The sequence below is a fragment of the Buteo buteo genome, chromosome 10 (assembly GCF_964188355.1).
Source record: "Buteo buteo chromosome 10, bButBut1.hap1.1, whole genome shotgun sequence".
Taxonomy (NCBI): Eukaryota; Metazoa; Chordata; class Aves; order Accipitriformes; family Accipitridae; genus Buteo; species Buteo buteo.
The window spans coordinates 41,600,469-41,620,377 of NC_134180.1; the positions used below are offsets into that span (position 1 = coordinate 41,600,469).

Consider the following 19,909-nt stretch of genomic DNA (forward strand, 5'->3'; position numbering starts at 1 on the left):
GAGTATCAGAAAGTAACAAAAACAGTGAGAGAATGATGACTTTGGCAGACAGATGAAGAAAAAAACCTACATAAAAGAATTCAGCTAAATTGCACTGTGAATTTTGGGAAATGGAGAAACCTCTCTCATGTTCTTGTTCACAGCCAAGTTTTATGCAAATATGTTTGTCCCTTCACAACTGTGTATTTTCTGCTGTGTCAGTCTGGAACTTTTTTGTACCTCTGGCACAGCAGATCTACTGATATAGCAAGTTTTGCAATGAACCAGATGATAAGGTAGGAATTTCTAGACTTGCCAGTCTCAGGCCCTGAAATGTGAAACGTATTTCAAAACTCTAACCTGTATGTGGTATTTGGAACGTAGACATCCCTGGCAGGAAACTCCAGGATTTCTCTTGTAGGTCTAACTCTGCTGTCTGGGTAAAGTTTGACTTGCAGCAACTCTGGAGTTAGACAGTAATGGGGATTCTCTGGAGCTGGAGATATGTCTATCTTTAATTGAGCTGTAAGAAGAAAATTATTTTATTACAATAAATAGAAGTTAATTTAAATCAAAAAGCATATTCATGCTTTGTTTCTTCAGATTAATTTCCTATATATTAATTTCATAAATAAACAGATGATAAATTACAGCCAATGTGGATCTGTTAAAAGCAAGTAACAGTGAATCAAATTGGTATCTAGGGCAACCAGGGTACCAGATAACAAGAATCAAGAGAAAAGATGTATCTTAACAAGTCCCAAATGCTGTTCTTATAGGCAAGTTGGGGAAATACAGTCTAGGTAATGCTACTGCGAGGCCCAACTACTGTTAAAAACCTTACTCAACATCTCATCAGGAACCTTGCCTATCAAACTGGAAGAATACAGCAGGAGTTACTGAAAGCTAATCTGCACCATGATTACTGAATATTTTCCTTAGTAGGTCAGCTGACAGTACTGACAGCAGACTTATTGTGGGTGGATGGCACTGAGGCTGGAACGATTGTAAAAATTTGGAAGACAGGAGAGCTGGAGAAATGGCATCAAATGACTAAGGTGAAACATAAGAAAGAGCAAAGGACTTGCGTTAAGAAGGAGAAACCAAACATACAAACAGAAAAAAATATAATAATTGGCATGGATCAACTCTGTAGAAAAGGGCTGGGTGACAGCAGTGAAAATAAGCCAACGTCAGAAGAAAACTACAACCATTCTAAGACATATTAGTGCAGTGTCATGTGTAAGACACTGGAGACAAATTTGTCTGCTTTGCTTGGCATGAGGTCTTAGGAAGAGCAACATAACCAGTTTAGAGCACCATGCTTGAAGAAAAGCATGGACAGATTAAAGAAACTCTAGCAGAGAGTAACAGGCAATTTTAAAATCCCAACCTTTGAGGAAGGGTTGAAAAAAACCCGAGATTGGTTAGGCTACAAAACAGAGGTGAATAAGAATGAACTAATAACAGTATTCAAGTACTTGAAAGGTTGTGATAACTGCCCTGAGGGCATGACAGACCCTAATCAGATTAATTTGCAGCAAGATAATTTTGCAAAGTTTTCTTAATACCTAACCTCACCATAAGGACAGCTGAGTGCTGGGAGAGATGATCTAAGGAAGCGGTAGGATTGCTGTCACTGGACATTTTTAAAAAGAGGTTAAGTAAATATTGTCAGGAATAGCACAGGTCAGGGACCAGTGATGTTTCACTGCTGGTGTGCCAGCGTTTTTACTTCCTATCTCAAACAGAGGTGGAGTCTGTTCCTATTAACCAAGCAGGAGCCAGAAGAGAGATCTCCTCTTAGCTAAAGAGTGGTATTTTACTCAGGAAAACAGAGGCTCCTCAGCCCCTGCTGGGTTTAGGGCTTTGTGGTTTGCATCGTCTTCTCACAGATACTAGTCTCAGCATTGCAGGAGCTGCATGTGCACGCATAACAGTGAAAAACCTGCCAAAATGCCATCTTTAGTGCTTGTGGTCTACCAGGGATTGCTGTGGATGACTTCTTAAGGTTTTTTTCATCTGCTCACTTATAAGAACTGGGTGGCAATTGTGAAGAACTAATCAAATACCTTAACACGTGAGCCAGAAAGATCTCGTTCAATACCTGTGATAGGTCTCAATCTCCGTAACACTGATGATGGCCGTCTCATGTCAGCAAGGAACTTGTACAAATCTTCATCGCTCAGGCGATCACCCTCCTGTTGGACATTGGGAAGAAAATGGTTATCTACACAACCCTTCAGGACTGCAAGAGAATGAATAAACCACCTCATACTGTAGTCTCTTTCCTCTGATATCAAAACGTACCTTCCCAGAACAAGGTGTTAACATTAACATGCTAAATTACAGTTCATTTCTCCATCCTTTTTCCTTCCTTTTTTCCTTATTAATCATCATGACAGCTGCAGGAACTTCTCATTGAAAACCTTTTCTCTCCCCATCAATATTATCTTTTTCAAAACTGAAAATGGCTATTAAAAGATTTCCCCAAAATATCCAATTTTTAGCAAGTATAATAGTTTGAAAAAGTATCCGTCATTCAGGTAGTGATCCTCATTCCTTCTCCTCTCCCTTTTCTTTGGTATGAGTCTAAAAGAGCCTTACTTTTCAGGAGAAGTTTTAAGAAATGGTGGGAAGTGGAAGGATTCTGTTGCCACTCTTCCTTGTGCCACATTCTAGTAGCCCAGAATTGTGTTAGTTTTGGAAACATAGGAAATGTAACTCTGCCACCCTCTCACTATCCAAAAGCAGAAAATATCTGATAATAAAGGTCATAAATCACTATATGAAAAAAGAAGCAAATGGAAGGAGAAAAACGCCGGGTAGTATTCAATTAATTGTGCTCAACAACAGAAAAGGAAGGGAAGATAAAAAATAAAAGATACAGAAAAATCAGAAACTTAAAATCCTAAATCAACGTTTGGCAATTATTAAAGGACAAATTAATAAAACAAGCTGTTTCAAAGTTGTCAAGTGAAACCAAACCTTAATAAAGTAAATAAATATATGCTTTTGTAAATCATTACTAACTTAGTAACCAGGTTTGAACTGGTATGTATTACAAAGAGGGCTGCAGAACATGGTCAGTGGAATAGCTGCATTAGCAATGCTGTAATAGTTTTTTTTCTTACTTTCTACATTTTGGGTGAATACGTTACAGAACTGGATTTTATTAACACCCCAAGCAAAAGGAACTTCCTGTGCTCCTCTGTGTCACTAAGACCCCAGAGATACCATTCAGAGAGCCCGATTTCGGTCATGCTGAGTTCCGTGAAAGCATGGAGCTCCAGAGGCATGAGTCACCCTCCACTTACATGGTTTGCACCAGTATAAACCTGATGCCCTTGATGACATTTCTCCTTATTTACACTACTGTATTTAAGAGCAGACTTTGGATGGCTACCCACAGTGAAAGTGGCATGTAACCAAAACAATCAGGGAAAAAAAAAAAAAGAAAAAGAAAAAAGAGCTTAACCAACTTTCAATATATAGAATCCAAATTTTTGTATTCCCAATGATCAGGAAATCAGTCCAAAAAATATCTGGCTGTACACTATTAAATCTCTTTTATACACAAAGGTGACATTGAAATAACAATTTTCCTTAACCAGATGTGGCATTAAGCAAATCTTAGCAAAAATTAATGAACTGAAACCATTTTCTAAGCTTAACTAAAAATTTTATTCTGTTTAATCATGTTTTCTACTGCTTCTCAGGAAAATCCCAAGCTCTGGCTAAGAAGAGCTGCCACTCAGCAGAGCAGCATCAGAAGTGAAATGCTTTATTTTCTCAGGCATCCCTGGACGTGTCCAGGGAACTGATGCCAACCTCAAATCACATTGATGAACCTGGTTCTGAGCCTGCTGACGTTTCAACGGGATTGTCTATCACCCAATGAAGCCGAAGGAGTCAACTGACCATCATGATAAAGGCTATGCAACTCCTAGACTAGGACAAATATCTGGAATACTTTTTGGCATATACTAACCCACAGAAGTTATCCTCAGGTTTTGTGAACTTGCTTCTATAAGCATTTTTCCAAATATGTTTAACAAAAGGCCAGGCAGTGATTTTTCCAATGCGTGTTAGAAAAATCTGGAGGCAAATAAACTGCTGTTCTTCTGGGGAGACCCAGTTCTATTAGTTGGAGCGGTTAAATCACTATGCCATAATGATGCTTTATCATTCAAGTCAAAACCAGCTAATAATTTTGAATTCCTAACATAATCACTCACAGTAAACTTATTGAAAGAATCCACTAATCGACTGTGGACCCACTGCTGGGAGAATTAAGCACATGATATAATAAACCCATTGCATGCTGTTCAAAGATATCCTGTGATCAAGGAACAGACATTACATGCATTTAAAGCATCACAAATTAATCATTCAGGTCTAAACTGACTCCACATGATCAAATCACTCTGTCCAAGAAGCAACTCCTTAATTAGATAGCTTCATAAAATACCTGTTTAAAGAAGTTTGTCACTGTCAGAGTAGCTGGTCTAAAACTGGTCAAATTGCAAGCCTCATCCCCACTTGTGGTTCTCTCTAATGAACGCCTCCCGACAATACTGGAATTCCGCCTCTCCGACCATGATCCTTTACGTTCTTCAAAAAATAAAAATAAAAAGGGGGAGGAATTAAAAAAAAAATAGAGAAGAAAAACAATAGTCCAAGAACGTACTTTTGTTCCAACCAGGATTTTCTACACAAGAAGATAGGTGCTGCATTTGGAAATTATGCAATAAGCGTGATAGAAGAGGTGGTTATGCTAAGACAATCACACTCCTGAGGCATCAGGAGGCTATGAAGCACAGCTGACTACTTCTGCTCCTCTCACAGCAACCTCACCCCAGTGCCTTACTGCTATTATAAAAGTCTTTATCGTGTGGAGATTTATGTATTTCTCTTGCTCTGAAAGATGATGAAGTTGGCAGTTTTGGGGATGCTGAAGAGCAGTTTCAGATGAGCTATGTGGTTCACAAAGATTAATCCACTCCTTTGGAAAATGTTCATCAGCGTGTAACGCGCTCTCAGTCTTAGAAGCCTGGTTTTAAATAATATAACAGATGGTTTGCTTGTAAAATCCTTGAAAGATAAATCCATTTGTTATCATGGACTTTTCTGTTTTATTTCAACCACGACCCAAGACTATCAGAAGGCCTAGGGCAGGGGGAGGAAAGTGATAAAAGCAGCAATGGCAGCTACAGGGTATGAATCAAGACTTCAGTAAACTCTGGATTTGTCCACATTCTCTCATGCAGATGCCAGATACTGTACCTCCTGTGCCAACTTCTACTTCTGTGGAATCTCTTTCCAAACTTCCAGCGCTGCTCACAATGTTCATTAAATGAATAGCTGTCCAGGCAAAAGGCATTCGATACTTGCCCAGTCTTTGGCAAAACTGTTCTGCCTGGCATTTCAGTTTTTCCAGCTTTTCCTTATTCTGTGAAGAAAATATTCAATCCAAGAGATTAAAAGGAGAGGAATAGGAACAAAGGTTCATTTAGCAAAATCAGTATGTAACAATGGCATCTTTTCTAACTTGCAATGATTCTGTGCTTCAATAGCACCTTCTAGAGGAGGATCACTAAGTGCTATGCAAACCGACTTCTGCTTCACAAAACTGCCAGCAGGCCAACAGTACCAGACACCGGACAGCCGGACAGCCAGAGCAGCTGGCTTCATGCTCTTAAGCCTCCGGAATAGCCCGTCAAATCCCAGGGAGCTCATCTGCCCACTGCCCTTTCAAGAAAAGCTGAATTTTACTCTATGAAGTCTGAAATGGCCTTTCTTAATGTGATTTTATGCAGCAGGTGCTCAGATCATCTGCAGTTGCATAGGAAACTGAAAACACTGCTCAAATAAGAAGCAGTACCATACTCATTTTGTTGAGGGGAAAAAAGGAGTAAGAGAGGACTTTTCCACAATTCTGCACATTAAAGGGCAATTTTTTGCTTTAGAAAGGTTGTCACCTACAGGCCTTTAAGAAGTCCCCAGAGAGGGGGCTGGATAACAACAGAGCGCGCTCTGTTGCTCACATTCTTCTAGTTCAGGACATGCTTACGCACCTTGCTGGGAAGGAGATCTTGAAAAATCAACTTTTCACCTACATTTCCAAGCATCCTGCAAATCCAGCTCCAAAATTTCACTTAGGCACATGTCAACTTACTGATCACAGGAAATGTAGCTATTTACTTTTGTTATCTATATACATACTTGAGGTGAAAAATATCCATTTTTCATATTGTGGTGCAGTGATATAAAGACAGAGGTAGACAAAAAATGTTAACTTCTTCAGCCAAAAATAGATTAGAACTTTAGGACAGCAAAACTTTGTTAGAGTTCGACTGAAACTAACAAATGAACATCCCAGCTCCTTTGAAAAAAGCATAATGGAAAGTCTCTGATCACAAGAAGGGCTGGCATCTGTTTTGCCCTTCATCCAGTCCTCACTATTACACTTTGATCTTCACTTGGCTCAATCCAATTGCACAAGAAATTAGCAACCATTTCTGAGACTCATAAGCACCGCTTCACATTCCACATACCCAAGGTTTCCTTTCCAAGCTCGCTTGTACATCTTACAAACTAGAGTTATAAAATAACATACTGAGCTCAAGGTAGAGATTTCTCCTTCCGACTGCTAGTAAAATCAGAGATTTGCTATGCTATAACCACTGCTGTATTGGAGAAAGCACTTCAGAAAAACAAATAGTAGCCTGCGGGTGAAAAGACTGAGGAAAGGCCATAGTCCAGGTGCCACTAAATTCTGCAAGTGCTATCAGCATTCCTGTTTGCTCCTGAACCTACCAAATCTGCAATTCCCACCCACACTCTAATAGCACGTGACCATACATTCTGTATGGTATGTCTAACTATTTTTATAGTTTTAATATTTTGTACCAGCCGTTGAAACTGGTTTGCTGCTAGATGACTGTAAAAGTGAGATTTGGTAAATAATTATTAGAAATCTTATACTAACACTATGATTGAAACAATAGACAAAAGTGTGGCCAAGTAATTAACTAGTAGAGGTAGTTACTCATAAGTTTTACAGTTCTTTGCTCTTATGACGAGATGTTCCTGCACTCTTGATGGGAACAATGTTGAAACTGACCACGTGTGATTGAAACTGCATTAAGCTTCAAGATCAAAGAACAAGGACGAGAACAAAGACTTCAAGGACAGCCAACAGAATCTCAAACGGGTCGGTGGTCGTAAAAGCAGCCCTTCGACTCAAATAAATTCTTCATTGCGCATGATTGGGTGTAGGCGGTACTATGATAATCAGTTACAATAAATTTTATGTGTATATATACTAATCTGATTAATATGTAATTAGTTACTCCATATAACCTGTTTGTGCTGAAGCTGTGGCATGCACACTAGGTGAAATTATCCCCCGTGCATCCAGTGCTGCAATAAAGAATGCCTGCTTTCTAAAACTCCAAAACAAATCTTGGAGAGTTTCTTCGACTGGTATCAATTCCAATACACTACAATGAGCAACCAGCTGCCAACTGCAGGTTATAAGATGGCATTCTTCTCTGTGGGGAAACCTCTGCTTTTAGTCCTGCAAGGAATCAGGCTACATTTAAACATGGAAAGGAAAGACAAAGAATCAGTCAAATTGGGGAAGGTCCATGCCATCCCCTGCACTTCAAAATGCCAAGGACTTCACTGCACAGGACAATGCCCAAAACCATTGAAGGCAGGAATTAAAACAACACTGTTAATGAAAAAAACCAAACACTAAAGTATAAAAATTTTAAATTATCCTTACTATATGTAAAAAGGACAGCTTCAGCCTGCTGTTGACTGTGGCCCTTCTTTACAGTATTAGGAAAAAGAAAAATCAGCAGAGAATAGCAAAAAAAAAAAAAGAACCAGAAATGCACTGCAATTCAAAACCAGGCCTGATGGCGAATCTCCTGTTAACGTATTTCATCTGTTTTATAACCCTTCCGGAGGAAGGCAGAGGTACTGTGATGGAGTTAAGCTGCAGAAGCAATGGAAAAGTTGAAATTTTACTGCAAATTCAAGTCAAATGCTGCCTTTCCTTGACCCAGCTATAAGCACACAGCTGATCCTTTGGGACAGGGAATCACAGATGACTGAGCTTGATGGTAACCACACATCTCCCCTGCCAGCTACAAAAACTGATGACCTTTAACTACTCTACCCCAATAAGGCATCAAGATTCAAGGGTCTTTGACTCTTCTTTGGCCTTTAGAATTTGACTAGATTCTTAATTAAAAATGGACCCTTTTAACAACAGGAACAGTATCAATAGTTGTTAAGTCCAAGGTGAAAGAAAATAATATAAGTTCAAGGTGAAAGAAAGCAATGTATGTTTCATTTGTTAATAATAAAATGCCTTCAAGCGCTTATAGCCAAATTTAACCAAAACATCAAAAAAATTCTTACCTTTGCTGCATCAGATTCTTTAAAAATCATATAAGGCTCTGCACACTCCCCAATATCTCCCTGCTGTAATACTTTTTCCAGCTGAGAAGGGAAAATGAACCATTAGAAGGACATGTATCCAGCAAGGATTGTTAAATTAAACAAACACCAGGAAGCAAAAACATTCTTTCAAAAGAGTTAAAGCTTGATTTCCCTTTGTGAATCAGGGAACAAGCACTGCACTCAAGTTGTTAGAGCCATTAAGTTCCCAGATCTCCAGCTATAACTGAATCACAGGTGTAAAATATAGGTTCAAAGGGAACATTTATCACTTCACTTTGGTGTGATCTGTTCTAGAGCCACTTTCAGCTCATTTTTAAGGTCTTAAAGACAGCTTACACTAACTGTCTTCAGCATCATCATTTTCAGAATTCTGTTCTTATTTCTGTTCTCCATATTAAGGACTTATTGCAGCAGCATAAAAAGGTGACACAGATGCACTCAGCTGAAATAAGCACTATTTTAAATCAGTGTGCTTTCAAATCAAATAATGAAATAATCAAATAATTAAAATTAGCCAAAGAGTAGATGTTTCCTTCTGAAGTCTCCAAGTAAGTCAATGCCTCCTCAACACAAAACTGCTTAACACCCAGTTTCTGATAGAAATATACTCCCTGTCACATGCATGAAAACTGTTTCTTTTCAGAAGCATCCTGGCCCTCCCTCCCACACCCGCTACTGTGCACATGCTGTTACTAGATTAGAATATCTTTAAACTTCTCCCATGCTTATAGAGTGCCATTCATACTTGTCTATTAGTAGAACTCCAAGAGGCTACCAGAATATAAAGAACAAAACTACTTTCCATCAAATCTTGCATTCCCTGGTGAGTTTATGCTAGCAATACCAGCTGTCTGAAAAGTGGTTTCCCAGTGAGTAAGACCCATGTGAAAATTCACCTGATAAGGCACACTATGCATCTGTCTTATTTATCCCTGACTATATCCTTTTCATCATTAAATCAAAAAATCACCTAAACCACTAGCTCCTCTTGGATCACTGGTTTTACAAGCACTAACGTGCTGTCACAAGCTCTTTTGGACAGATTCGCACCTCATAAATATGGGGTTCTCTCTTCCTCATATCTTGTAAAAATCAGAAGAGTGAATATGTGTGCACAGGCAGAACATGATTTTTAGAAGGAACTCAAAGAATCATACCAAAAATTGGAGATGAGAATATGCTCCAACACTACTAAAAGCCTTATTCTCACCTGGGACTGTTTTGTCATGCCACAAAGTCTTAATTCATTTTCAAAAGCTTATTCCTCATGTAAGAAGCAGTTCATGAAGAATTTGCACAAACCTCAGTCAACAGGGTTCACAAAACACAGGACTTAGCTAGCCGGCAATATAACCACTGCCTGTGAATTGAAAGCAAGTACTGAACTCCCCTTTTTACAATAGGATGTTTTTTATGCAGAGACCGGCCAAAAAAAACTGATTCAAATGCCAATCTGAACTAGTAGCATTTGTGTGCTCATTGAATCAAATGAAAGAAGAGAAAATAACTTTTATCTTTGTATACTTTATTCCAGGAGTGACCAATGTGGCATTTTATTTCAGTTATGGATCTCGCTCTCTCAGCAATTTCAATTCTTAAAGACATTTGAAAATCTGGCTTAAGGGTATATATCATTTTTGAAATGGGATTCAGATCAATATATATTTTTAAATCACTCACTTGTCTATCATCTTAAGGAGTCAGCACATTGTTTCACATGAAAACCAAGGTCAAGCCCCAGAAAGCTGCTCTATATCAAGCAAACCTTTATGCTTTTTTCAGTTTTTCGATAATACAATAATGCATATCTCCACTGAACTGTTTCTGTTACAAAGGAACTTAACGTACTAAGAATATCTGAAATGAAACAGAATTCTGTGGTGCCAATGTTTATGCTTTTGAGAATAGAATTCTGCTCTCCAAATGTAAATAAGAAATCAACTAGTCAGCCAGACTTGTTTATATTTTATTTTAAATAGAAAACAAGAGACAATAAGTTAAATCTCTCTGGCATTTCTTACCTTTATTACCAGAAAGACATCTTGAGAGGGATAAGTGATGGAAAAGATGGCAGATCTGGCCAGCGTGGATATAGCAGCAGGGGGGACATGTGGACGAAGCATTCCCTTCATTTGTTCAGAGTTTAAATCAAAGTAGAAATTCTCTGAAATCTAAAAAAGAAATTGGGTAGCTTCAAGCATTAGTTATACTTTTTATTTTTGGCAAATTCTTCATAAACACAACAATTTCAAAGCAATAATAAAAAAAACTAACAACGGTGCCTCTTTTCATACCACATATAAAAAGAAAAACAAAAAGGCCTTTTCATTAAGAAATCAAGGCAGGACAGTGGGAAAGAAGAAAGGAAATAGAGCGAACAATACACACTACCTACAAAATTTCTTCCAGCTCCTGTAAGGTATGTAGTTCCATCACAGGACTAGGAATTACAATTGCTATCTGAATTAAAAATATCAAAGTATCAAAATAGAAAATGATCTTTAAGATCATTCACAGAAAAAGAAAAAACAACACATCTTGAAGCGCAGACAGTGAGCTTTCTATGCTGAAGCACCAAATCCTTGACTGTATCAAGGCTTCAAAGCCAAAATGAATGTGAGCTGGTTATCAACACCAGAGGTCACTAAAGAACTTAACTACGTTAGAGAAAAAAAAAAAAGGAGTAATGAGATGATAAAATTGGCTTATGAAATGTGATTTAAATATTAAACAAAGTTCACATAATATTCCACATACTCTCATCTACATAACTTAAAACTCAATGCATTAAATTCAAGTCTTAAAGAGATAAATGTCAAAATGCATATTTTTAACATTTTTCTCTCTACTACTGCTAATATCTTGAATTAGGAAAACTAAGAGACTCTTCAAATATTAAATACAGAACATAAATAGGGGAATAAATGTATTTTGCATTTCCTGTAACTTAGATCTTGAAAAGACTCCTCAGTTTTGTTTTGATTTTAGCAATTTTAGCACGTATGACTTTCTTGTGCATTATTAAAATGTTACTTGGACACATACCATGCTGAATCATGAAAAAGAGATTAAGAAAGTCATAAAAACTTAATCTAAATAAAAGGTTTCAGCTACTTAAGTTCTCTCTGGGGAAGAGACTTCTGAAAGCCAAGATTGGACAATATATATATTCTGATTTCAGGCACTCGCATATTAGATAATATTTTTAGAAAAGTGGTTATACTTCAACTGTTTTACTAAGCAGAAGAAGAACACAAAGATGGTTCATGAAATGCCTTCATCATTCTTCCAACCACTGGTATGTCACTGCCTCCATAAAGGTTTGTTTCCAGAATTAATTCCTCTCTTTTTTTTCAAATACAGGTTTGTAACGCTTCAGTGGAAACATCATCACTCAAGTAATTAAAAACCTACCTTTTTCTTTTCTTTAACATCATACAAAGCCAAACTTGCAAAAATGGGCTCAATTTCTATTTCAAATCTTGAAAGAAAGAAACACATAAAATCAGTTGACTTGCATTTTATAAGAAAGAATAACCTACCCCCCTCTCCAAATACTTCCTGTGTAAGGTGACGGCTGACCACTGTTAAGCCTAGATGTCAGGAACAGCTGAGCCAACCTAAGGGCTTGCTCCTGCTGAAAAGGGAGGTCTCGCTCCCCAGTATTCCCCCCGCTCCTCTCCTGTCCTGCTTCCTCTGCATTGCCTCTGCTCCCTTCCACCATGACACACATTGGTGCTCCCTGGACCTTCTAAAAGCCATTTCAACACATTGACCCAACAGAAAGGTTGGGATTAGGGTCACAGGACATAAAGCATACTTCTATAAATGCTTTTATCTTCTTCAAGTGTCGTTTGAAAGCTAAGCAAAGCAACCTAACAGCTTCCTTAAAGCTGGGATAGCTGGACCACTTATCTCGTCTGATTACCTCGAGAAGCTGTTCTATGCACTAGTTTACTATGCTGACCTGTTGATATGGCTAAATGGCCAACCGCTCCTCCCAGCATTACTGACCAGAAAGCTCCTTCCTCTGGAGAGTCAGAGACAGCTATTTTGGCAATTTTCAACATTTAACTTTTGTCAGAAAATACCAATATTTCAAAAACTCTCTCAGAAAGGTGTCAGTTTTTCAGAGTAACTGTTATCAAGTATTCATGCTAACTGAAACACTTCCAGCGAAAACACTAACCTACCAAATAAAGCTAAACTTATTGTTAAATCACCTGGGAAGTTAAAGAAATTTAAAAACATTCAAAATCTGTCCCTACACCAAAGTAAGCAGGGGCTGAAATGCCATTCTCCTGTCCGTACAGCCTTCCCATGAAATTAATGCCCAATCCACGGTGGGACACCCCCACGCACCCAGTCCTTGCACAGACCTCTCAGCTTTTCAGCCTGGAACTCTCTTCTGCCAACAGGTAGAACAACATACAGGACCGCATCATCAAACAGGTATTTTCTTCAGTTTTGCAACAAAGGTGAGATTAACCTGAAAATGACCCTGCTTAGGTCATCTTAGCCTTGTCCCCAGGGAAGAGACTACGTACTTCTTCTTGTGCCACCAAGATAGCACAATCTTGGATGCTCACTATTACAACTCTAAGTATGGTTTCAGAGATTACTTTGGTACACAAACAAGCATGTACTTGGGCCAATTTGCTATAATTTACAGTCAGTAAGAAATGCTTAAATAGCAGAAATCATTAATTTCCAGCATCTAACTTATTTATGCTAAAGACACCATCCTTTGGAGAGGAAGCTCCACTGCTACTGCATATTATGTTGTTCCAGTTCATAAAAGGCTGCAAAATCAGTTCATCTCTATGGCTATATTAGGTCCTGGAGTACTCTACGAGCAGGAGATATGTCCCACACATATATCTCAGTTATGAGCCGCAATGTAGTCTAACTGAAGCTCTCTAATAAGAAGGGTTGACCTAACTGAGGACACAGAAGATGAATACAGCAGTGTGGAAAATCAGTTTTGTACTTTATTTCTCCAAGGGAATAACAGTAAAATTTTACCTTGTGTTATTAGAGAAGAGTTATAGGCAATGAACCAGCTGCAGGTAACCCTATATTCAGGAGCTCCACTTCATTAAACTTGTTTAACAGGTTTCTATTCCTCCAGTTAATGCTTGCTAAGTATATAAAGTCTTCACTCTTAAAGGGACACAGTCAAGGTTGTTGAGCCTAAACTTCAGCAAATCTTTGGTTGTCTTATGTTTTATGGCTTAAGCATTTTTAATCTTCCCCCCCCCCTTAAACATCCTTGTTACAGAGCTGAACACCAATGACTGGCCAACTTAACTGAACAAGTGCAGTGACACATGCGTGCTAGTAACATGGAACAGTTATAGCTACAGACTGGCTGGAAAGCAACACAGAAAAGCCAAGGAAGGTGAATATTTTCTATGTCACACCAATACAAAAAAGTCTTGAAGATAAAACTGTCTGATGCACAGTACTCTGTAACTTATCCGTTACGGAACTAACCTTTAAGCCTATGACCAAACCAAACAATGTTACATCCCTTCAAGCGTAATAAACAAGGCAGCAGAGTTACTCCAGATGCACGTGGATAAAACAGCAGATTTCAATTCTCAATTTCTGTAATGCAGCTGTCTGTTGGAGTGATACTTACTTAAGGGACAAACACTTCACCAGGAGTCTTTGGCCAAAGTGTTCTTTGGGTACTTCAGGGACACTAAGTCGTTCTATAGGCTCCTCCTGAAATTAAAGACAAGACACTTGTTCAAACCACTAATAGCATTATGAAGCAAACATACGTATCACTTTTTACTTCTAAGACACTAGCACCAATTTAATCCGAGGGTTACCAGCATGTTGCATTCATCAGCAGCTTCAAATATGCTAAAGTAAATCCCTTTAATGTTTCTACATTATAGGGGATTGCATAACCATAAAGGAAAACCAGGCTTCAGAAAGTAGAATCTATGACAAGACAACATGCTAAAAAACATGCGACCCACAAAATAGCCAAGGTTCTCATGGATATTAAACATAGGTGATCTTAACCCCTGTAAATCCATGGCAGACTGACAATTTTCAGACTCTCTATATCCTTCACTTTTTTAGTCTCATCCACAGGTATATAAAAATACCTCATCTGGTGCTGGATGTAGTGCAAAAAGCTCCTTATGCCTACTGGACTTCCTCTGGTCTTCATTGTGGTGGTCAATCTCTTCATTTGGGGTTCGGTCCAGCAGGTTTGGGAGAAGGGCATCTGGAAGGGAGTTCTTCAGATCAAAAATACTGCATGCCCAGCTGCCCCGGGGAGTATCGTCAATCGACATTGAACGTCGTTTAAGGTCATCCTGAGATTCAACAAATTAAAAGCAACTTATAATGGGACTGCACGTTTAAAACATGACTATAAATTAGGTTTTATGTAGCAAGGTTTTAAAGGTACATTACTTGTTCATCCTGGTAACTGTTGCCATCCGGAGCTTCGTCAGACTCAAAGATCTGTTTGGGGAGCCCCTTTTGCCTCTCCTTCTGTTTGTCTAAAGTGTTGGGATTAAATCCAGTTCCCAGCTTGTGATATCTGAAAACAAAGTATTTCAAATGCATTCTTAGCATCCTCTTTGACCCCAAACCCAGAAGCAGAATTACAGAACAAACCCAGTATTATCAGTGTGGGTCCTCTCAAAGCATAAACTGCTCTCTGCAAACAGTATTTCCAGTCACCCTTCACTGTAGCTGGGTAATAATCCAACAACCAGTATTCCAGTACTACAATGTGACTCTGTTCAACTATAAAACAACCCTGGGTGATGTCAAAAGAAGTATTATCAATGGCCAATTAAGGTCATCGTAAAATGTGTGATTGTGATGCCAAGCTTAAAACAGGCTGAGAACATGAGGATTAAAGGCCAACGGTTCTGCTAGGGCAAGAACTGACTTGGAGAAGACAATATTAGTAACTTGAAAACCAAAACATCAACTTCAGATAAGATTGCATGAAGCGCAGAAGTCCTGAGCACCTCTGGAAAACATATGACTTTACAACCCCAAGTAAAATGAGCATCTTCCCATAGCATCTTTATAAGCAGAATCAGGTCCTTCAGAGCTTTCCAGGGTGTAAGAGCGCTTGCTAGTAAACAGTCTGTCTACTGTTGCTGACAAGATCAGATCTCTTTGACTAGCAAATTTTTGGATACCAAATGGCACTATGTCTATATTTACACATGCAGATGGCCAGAGCCACAGCCTCCTTACAGTACAAACTCTTAAGTCAGTTCTGAAGTAGTGCTGGGGTCACACCTAGAATCAATTGTTCTTATCCTGCCCTGTTACTAAAGTTACCACAGAAGGATGCACAGATATGTGAAAACCATGGACGTGCTAGCAGTGGATAATGAAAAGGAGGAGAAAAAGGAAGAAAGCATTTTCCTTGCTAGGTTATAACTCCCAAGAGCTGAACAACACGATCTGTATAATCCTCACCTGGATGTCTGCATTTCAATCACAGCTCCACCAACAAGTGTAAAATTCATTCTAAATCAGACCTGACTTCAGAGGTGCTTGTGATCATTACTGCCATCAGTCTAGTATACAGAAATCATGCCATATCTAGCATACAGAAATTATGCCATAAGGTTGAAATAAGAACATGCTACTTTTTTTTTCAGGCCAGTGAAGAAAACTTACTTAGCTTTTCCAATACCATTAAAGTAATCAATGAATGGATGGATATGCGTGCCCCCAAAAACATTTTGGTTACAAAGAACTGTAGACAGAGATTGACATAAAGATTTCCCTTGGGGTGGGGGAGAGAGGATGGTACATCAGAAGTCATGTTCTTCTAAAACTAGAAGAGCTGGATTTTGTGCCCCCAGCGCTAGCCAAAGCACTTGTAACGATCCAATAGGATGGATTAAGAGAAACCTGTTAGCATCCTTACTTGAAAAATAATTCAATCCTTCCCAGCTAGGACTTCGGGTTCTTCTGCTCCAGCAGTAACCCTTCTATTTCTACCCAGTCCACCATCATGATTTTATCCAAGTAAAATCTGCTATGAATGTTTATGGAAGTGCCTCTCCTCCTCTGAAGGGGCAAGACAACCTCTGACTGTAGTTCAACAATCACTCATCACACCTTCAGCCCACTCTGGCAACTTTGATGTCTTTAGCTTCATGCTTTCCCCGACACAAAACACAATGTGCAGCTGATCTGCACAGGACAGAAAGCTCTACTACCTCCAACTAAACCTCAGTGCAAGAATAACAAACAGGTATTTCAGATACCAGTGAAGGTTGCTGAGAAACCAAGAGGTGTGCTGGCTCAGTGGGTCACATTGTCCAAGCCTACTGTGCATTCTAGACTCTGCCCACAAAGGCTGGGAGTTGTTAAAGCATCTCTCTCAGGTTTCTTTCTGGGTGGGGGTTTGGGGTTTTTTTTGGTATGAGATTACAAAACACATTTTTATTAGGTCATCTTAGCACTGCAAAGCATATCTTCAGCATCCCCTGAAGTGGTTCTCAGGACAACATTAAACCAGTGAATTGTAGCAACTGCCACAAGGGCAGAGCTGTAGCTGTAGTCAAGTCCCTTGTAGGTGATGCACATCACATGGATCACTTACTCCTTGACAGTAGCTCTTGAAGTCATCAGACTTTCAATCATTCGAGAGAGTGTATGTTCCAAGTAAAGCTACTCAGAAACCTTCCTGCTAATTTGCATAAATTAATCAATGTACGCACATTCTCTAAACTGTTAACTCATTAGGTAAATGTTGTGATAGTTCAAATATTAACAATTATTTTTTTAAATTACGTACTTTCTCAAAGTCTCTTTGGGAACAAATGAAAGCTGCAGAGGACACCTTATCTATTAGGTGGTTTTGACTGCACATGAATCTTACATCATTACGAAATTAATGCAACTTCTCTCTAAAAAGAGCTAAAAACATAGGGAACAAAGAACGAAACAAATGCTGGAAGTAATTGTACTTGTTAGCATCCCCTAAATTTTCTACCATTCTAAAGGAACAACTGTTGACTAAAATGGCCTAGATTTTCAAAAATGCCCCAAGGGGTTTTGACATCTGAGATCTAATTTTCAAAACACAAAGCATCATTTCAGCTAAACACAAAGCATCAGTTCAGCGGAGCTGGGCAACTAAAAGCCAGGGCACATGGAATCAGTAGCCAGGACAATAATTTTTGAGCTTCCTCATACCAGCTAGCCACCCTGCAAAAATTTAAATATGAAATCAAGCTGACAAATACCACAGGGGAACTCACTTTCTGTTCACAATTGCCCAGTCTTCCGTGTAACTTCTTACACAGTCCCTCACATGAGGGTCCATCTCACTGTTAAAAGAATAAAAACAAACACCTTCAAAATCACAGACATGATGATGACTTCTTAAACATACATACTTTCACTTAGGTTTGTATTTACTCTTCCAGGCATTTACAGCCAAAAATTCCAGGCTTCAGCCTTGCACATACTCAAATGCAGAACAATTAACTCCCTTGAGCAAGGTGTCACCCTGTCACCTCCTACCTCTCTTCAGGCACAGCCGACACAAGCGTTCGACATTCTCGGGGGGTGTAAACAACCTCGATGTCATCGGGAGGAAACTCAAGCAAGTCTCTCAGGGGTCCGGACTCCACTGCAATCGGGTGTGTAATAAGGTAGTCCTCCAACTCAACTGGGTCCACTGCTTCTGTAAGCGGTACCTGGGAAAAAACAAGCAATGGAAGGGTCTTAAAACAGAGAGAGAAAAAAAAAAAAAAAACAAACCAACCCAACCCACACACATATATTCTACTTTGGTTTTTAAACCAGCTCTTCTGCCTTGTTGAGGAAACTTGATCTAACATCAGATGACAATTAACCCTAGTGGTGTTCATCTTAGCTAAAGCACACCATATAGTTATTTTTCATGTCTTATCTTTTACCTGATACTTCTCCAGATAGTTCTAGGATGCATACCATCATCATCTCAAAAAAAAAAAGAAAAAATCATCTATTTTCAAGAAATTCATTACTTTGCATCAGAAGAAAATATTACACTGTATTTGCCACATGTATGACTTTGGATTTCTTTTTACCATGCTGCTGCTCTGATCACAAAGGGAACCTTCACCCTGATGCTAGATGCAAGAACCCTCTCACCCCAAGGCACAGCCCCCAGACAGGAATCCAGAGCACGGGCTCATTTACCAGAAACTCACAAAGCCAGAACTCTAAGGACTAACATTATTTTGAATTAAATCACTTCTCTGGGGAACACAAAACACAATGTTCATCCACCACAGGTACAAGTTTAACCACCTCTTCTCCCTGATATTAGGGCCTTCAGTGCCACGATGACTCTGCCCATGCCAGGCACTGCTCTAAATAAAATGGATGCTTAAAAAACATCTTTACTGGGCACAAAGCTTGCACCCAAAGCACAAGGAATGACTGAACAAACACACATTCAAGAAAACAGTAGATTTCACTGGTGGTACTGATCTCACCATACTGAAAAAAGTGAGCTTTTTTTAGGTACGTGAAAAAAAAAAAAAAAATCACATCACAAACTGGATACATACTCACATTGCATAACTGTGTGTTTACATATGTATATTATATAAATACATATATATATATTCTGATATGAGATCATTATCCTATGAGGCTGTACATAAACATAGACATTAAGAAAATGAAACACTAAAAACAAGTTTTGAGGAACCTGTTTCTACAGCAACTGACAGATTTCCTAGAATTCCCTGGCACATCCCAGTGAGGCTGAGTGGTTTAATATGAGTCACAAAAACACATCAAAATTCAGCAGTTTTTCTCTACTATTTCCTCTTTCCTGTCACCCAGATGATTTCTGTGGGACAGGGAACTATCCTGTAGCTTGTCTTCTGTGGCAATGACTTTAAAAACAACACTTAGTACCTAAGTTCTAAATGTGCGTCTCGAAAAAATTGCTATACCAATCTCAAATTCCAGTTTTTAAACTTGTATTGCCAAAAAGTTGTGAAATGAATCAATTTTTTATTCAAGGAAAAAGACTCAGCTAACACAGAGGGTATTGAAAGAATCTCTCCTACCACAGCCAACTTCAATGAATAGCGCAATTTTAAGAAAATACAGAAGACAAACCCTTCAGCAGAAAAATGGCATGACTCCAATAAAGTCAGGTGAGTTGGACCAGATGACTTTAGGCCAGATAAGAATCTGGTCCACCAAAAAAAAAATGATGTCTAGAAACTCAGTATTTAGTTCTGCAATCCAGGTAAAAGATACAAGTTAATTTCTGTGTAAAGAAATGCACCATCGTCATCATCATCTATTTAACTCTGACCCCATAACCTTTTTTCCCCTTCTAATCCTGAACTCTTGAAATGAGTTTGAAGTATGTGATTTGGGGAACTTTTGAAAATACAAATCAGATACTTTTAACTGTTTCAACGCTGCCAAA

At 38.8% G+C, this 19,909-nt stretch overlaps 1 protein-coding gene across 14 annotated transcripts in view; it reads right to left on the reverse strand.

The window, feature by feature from the left end:
• Positions 1-19,909, reverse strand: part of DOCK7 (dedicator of cytokinesis 7) — a 111,223-nt gene that overhangs the window by 67,714 nt on the left and 23,600 nt on the right. For all 14 annotated transcript variants that reach the window (XR_012651849.1, XR_012651850.1, XM_075037270.1 and 11 more), the window contains exons 3-14: positions 17,992-18,167; positions 17,727-17,795; positions 14,896-15,025; positions 14,583-14,795; positions 14,102-14,187; positions 11,872-11,938; positions 10,479-10,628; positions 8,416-8,496; positions 5,266-5,431; positions 4,451-4,593; positions 2,087-2,180; positions 340-502 (exon numbers count right to left, since the gene is read on the reverse strand). Coding sequence is in view for 12 of the 14 variants with exons in the window: in XM_075037270.1 (XP_074893371.1) it covers positions 340-502; positions 2,087-2,180; positions 4,451-4,593; positions 5,266-5,431; positions 8,416-8,496; positions 10,479-10,628; positions 11,872-11,938; positions 14,102-14,187; positions 14,583-14,795; positions 14,896-15,025; positions 17,727-17,795; positions 17,992-18,167 (1,538 nt within the window). In the remaining 2 variants the exon portion in view is untranslated. The remainder of the gene's footprint in view (positions 1-339; positions 503-2,086; positions 2,181-4,450; positions 4,594-5,265; positions 5,432-8,415; positions 8,497-10,478; positions 10,629-11,871; positions 11,939-14,101; positions 14,188-14,582; positions 14,796-14,895; positions 15,026-17,726; positions 17,796-17,991; positions 18,168-19,909) is intronic.